The sequence below is a fragment of the Drosophila rhopaloa genome, unplaced genomic scaffold (assembly GCF_018152115.1).
Source record: "Drosophila rhopaloa isolate 14029-0021.01 unplaced genomic scaffold, ASM1815211v1 contig_2, whole genome shotgun sequence".
Lineage (NCBI taxonomy): Eukaryota > Metazoa > Arthropoda > Insecta > Diptera > Drosophilidae > Drosophila > Drosophila rhopaloa.
In genome coordinates this window covers 25,842,045-25,845,944 of record NW_025335083.1, presented here as the reverse complement: position 1 = coordinate 25,845,944, position 3,900 = coordinate 25,842,045, and the positions used below count along the sequence as shown (strand labels likewise).

Below are 3,900 nucleotides of genomic sequence, written 5' to 3'. Positions count from 1 at the left end.
AGGCTCCGGAAGTCCATATGTGGGCCACTTTTTAAGAACACATCGGAAACTTGGAAATAAATGACATGAAAAGGGGTAAAAAATTTGACCAACGTTAAAATGAAAATTTTAAATGTAGATTTTTTGAGAATCAAATTACGAGTCTAAGGAGATATGCCACTTTCGAATCGGATAAAATTTGGTCAAGTTATAGGCTCCGGAAGTCCATATGTGGGCCACTTTTTAACAACACATCGGCAACTTGGAAATAAATGACATGAAAATGGGTCAAAAATTGGACCAACGTTAAATTGAAAATTTTGAATGCAGATTTTTTGAGGATCAAATTACGAGTCTAAGGAGATATGCCACTTTTAAATCGGATAAAATTTGGTCAAGTAATGCCCTCCGGAAGTCCATATGTGGGCCACTTTTTAAGAACACATCGGAAACTTGGAAATAAATGACATGAAAATGGGTCAAAAATTGGAACAACGTTAAATTGAAAATTTTGAATGCAGATTTTTTGAGGATCAAATTACGAGTCTAAGGAGATATGCCACTTTTAAATCGGATAAAATTTGGTCAAGTAATGGCCTCCGGAAGTCCATATGTGGACCACTTTTTAAGAACACATCGGAAACTTGGAAATAAATGACATGAAAATGGGTCAAAAATTGGACCAACGTTTAATTAAAAATTTTGAATGCAGATTTTTTGAGGATCAAATTACGAGTCTAAGGAGATATGCCACTTTTAAATCGGATAAAATTTGGTCAAGTAATGCCCTCCGGAAGTCCATATGTGGGCCACTTTTTAAGAACACATCGGAAACTTGGAAATAAATGACATGAAAATGGGTTAAAAATTGGACCAACGTTAAATTGAAAATTTTGAATGAAGATTTTTTGAGGATCAAATTACGAGTCTAAGGTGATATGCCACTTTCGAATCGGCTAAAATTTGGTCAAGTTATAGGCTCCGGAAGTCCATATGTGGGCCACTTTTTAACAACACATCGGCAACTTGGAAATAAATGACATGAAAATGGGTCAAAAATTGGACCAACGTTAAATTGAAAATTTTGAATGCAGATTTTTTGAGGATCAAATTACGAGTCTAAGGAGATATGCCACTTTTAAATCGGATAAAATTTGGTCAAGTAATGCCCTCCGGAAGTCCATATGTGGGCCACTTTTTAAGAACACATCGGAAACTTGGAAATAAATGACATGAAAATGGGTCAAAAATTGGACCAACGTTAAATTGAAAATTTTGAATGCAGATTTTTTGAGGATCAAATTACGAGTCTAAGGAGATATGCCACTTTTAAATCGGATAAAATTTGGTCAAGTAATGCCCTCCGGAAGTCCATATGTGGGCCACATTTTAACAACACATAGGAAACTTGGAAATAAATGACAAAAGTTGGATCAACTGTTACATATAACGTTGGGGCAAACAGGATCCCAAGCGGCATTTCACAGAGAAGGTGGCCTGGGCGCCATGCTGGACACCATAGTGTTTAAGTAAATTTTTGCATTTGCTCTCCTGAAACAATTTCCCCCATCCCACGAACCGCTAAGCTGATCGTATTAAAATATGAAAACAGCTTTTGTTTAGAGCAAAGTTTTTACAAAGAGAATGTCGTTTTAAAATTTATTTGAACATTGTTCGATTGTGTATTAATTACTTATCTGTAAGTATAGATGGACTTGAGAACTAAGCGGCGGCAACTGATGTTGAGGATCTCTCCACCTCCATTTCTCGCTTTCCAAAAAAAGACAGCTGTGGGTTGAAGTTTTTGCCGCCACGGTTTTTCCAGTTCAAGATGGTGGATATGGTATAAATGATATATGTATGTATATTTAGGCCCGCTCGCCTCGGATGCGCCTGGCCAGTTTGATGTCCTCGGGCATGATGGTGACGCGCTTTCCATGGATGGCGGACAGATTAGTTTCCTCGAAGAGACCGACCAGATACGCCTCGCCGGCCTCCTGGAAATTGCGCATGAGAAGTGAGTTCCATTATTACATGACCGGGTGAAATAATCGAGAATGATTACACTACCTGTAGGGCTCCAATGGCCGCCGCCTGGAAACGCAGATCGTTCTTGAAATCCTGGATAATCTCGCGCACCAAGTGCTGGAAGGTCAGCTTCGGGATGAGGAGCTGCGTGGACTTCTGGTAGCGACGGATCTCACGAAGGGCCACTCTTCCAGGACGGTAGCGATGCGGCTTCTTGACGCCTCCGGTCGACGGAGCAGATTTTCCGGCCGCTGTGGTGGCCAATTGCTTGCGGGACGCCTTGCCTCCGGTCGATTTACGGGCAGTTTGATTGGTACGAGTCATAGTTTACTTGGTTGCACGTTCTGAAAATTATTTAGGCTTGTCAAAGAGTTGACAATTGACCGAACTGTACAAATTTTTCACGCCGAATGAATTAGGTATGTATGTCGGAAATATATCAAAATATCGATATTTTCCCTCTTAAAGCCTACGCAGATCGACAAAAACTGTCAGCCAGTCCTGAGAGAGACCGAGAGGCAAACAGCTGCGTTCACTTTTCGTCAATGTTTTTTTTCACCTCGGTCCTCAGATCGACGAAAAAAATACCAGAAAATTGCATAGCGTTGCCAGTCTGCGGAAATAAGCTTTGGGTTAACTCTATCAAAAAGATTAAAAAATTTAATCTTTTGGCGTGCGCTTCTCACTTTTTAAATAAAAAATAGTCTAATGTGTCTCTAATTGCTCTTATTTGCAGTTCATAGTTGATTATACATATTCTTAGGCCTATAAAAGACCGAAATTTACAGTAACAGGAAACCTTTATTAAAACTTAGCTGAACATTAAAAAATATCAAAAATACTCGATATATCGATATTTTTAATATCATCGAGTGATATTTTTTAAACAGCAAATATCAATACGTTATTTTTTCAAAATCTAACGGCCCTAGTCCTAACGTAAAGCACCAGATTTATTATTAATGTCGGGACGGCGCGAACGCCATTCCCGGCTACCAAAAATTTCACGCACGAGTTATTCACATTAGGAATAATCGCAGAGGTCAACTCAGCCGAGGTGCAATGGCCAAGCCTCACTCCGGAGGAACCGCCTTCGTGATCACGGTTAACCTCTACGCCAGGTAAGTATGCTTTCCTCTGCTCTGGGTTTGGGCTTCCACGCGGGAACGGCTAGAATCAGTTGGGAATTGTATTTATATGGGTTCGGGAAAAAACACCCCGAAAGTATGCCGCTGTAAAATTGTAGTATGTTTCAATTTACTGTGAGCTAATAAAATATGTTTTGTCTTTAACATACATTTAGGTGTTCCTCTAATCGGCTGCTTAGACGTCTTAAGCTCGCCATTTACAAACTTACCTCATTTGTAGCATCAAGTAGAGATTAAGTTATAAATAATTTTGAAAATTGAGCTAACAATTATTATTAAATAATGGTTAAGAACGGTTGTGAAACTAAAACATAATAAAATAAATTTTAAGTGAATCATTTAAAACGAGATGACAATTTGAAATTTAATTTCAATTAAAAATAAACAATCACAATGGCTCACAACAAATTTACAAGCCGCGAAAATGACGTGAGTTAAAACATTGCGGATGGTGAGAATAAATCAGCGGGATTTGGTTAACCGGAAAAATAAACAGAGCCGTCTAGAACCGAAAATTTGTGGGAATAATAAATGGCTTTTCAGAATTTCACAAGCCGCAAAAAACTAATAATCGAAATAGTTTCAGAAACTGGAAAATTCGCTAGTGAGAATAGATCAGCGGGACATGGCACTCCGAAAGTGATTTAATTTATGGCAATTACAAATTGTTATTAGAAATTTGTGGTCAGCGAGTGCACACAACCGCAGGTAAATTAAAAATCAAATGGGAAATGAACCAGGAAAA

General features: G+C 38.6%; 1 protein-coding gene and 1 non-coding gene across 2 annotated transcripts; both read right to left on the bottom strand.

The window, feature by feature from the left end:
• Nucleotides 1–1,624: 1,624 nt before the first annotated feature.
• Nucleotides 1,625–2,472, bottom strand: LOC108037635 (histone H3.3A-like). The gene is made up of 2 exons (XM_044460479.1): nucleotides 2,050–2,472; nucleotides 1,625–1,976 (listed from the first exon to the last, which is right to left on the bottom strand). Exons 1-2 carry the CDS (start codon nucleotides 2,329–2,331, stop codon nucleotides 1,848–1,850), a joined length of 411 nt encoding a protein of 136 aa, XP_044316414.1. The 5' UTR covers nucleotides 2,332–2,472; the 3' UTR covers nucleotides 1,625–1,847.
• A 499-nt stretch (nucleotides 2,473–2,971) lies between these two features.
• Nucleotides 2,972–3,136, bottom strand: LOC123037834. The gene has a single exon (XR_006417641.1). It is a non-coding gene; the product is annotated as a U1 spliceosomal RNA (small nuclear RNA).
• Between the last annotated feature and the right edge of the window lie 764 nt (nucleotides 3,137–3,900).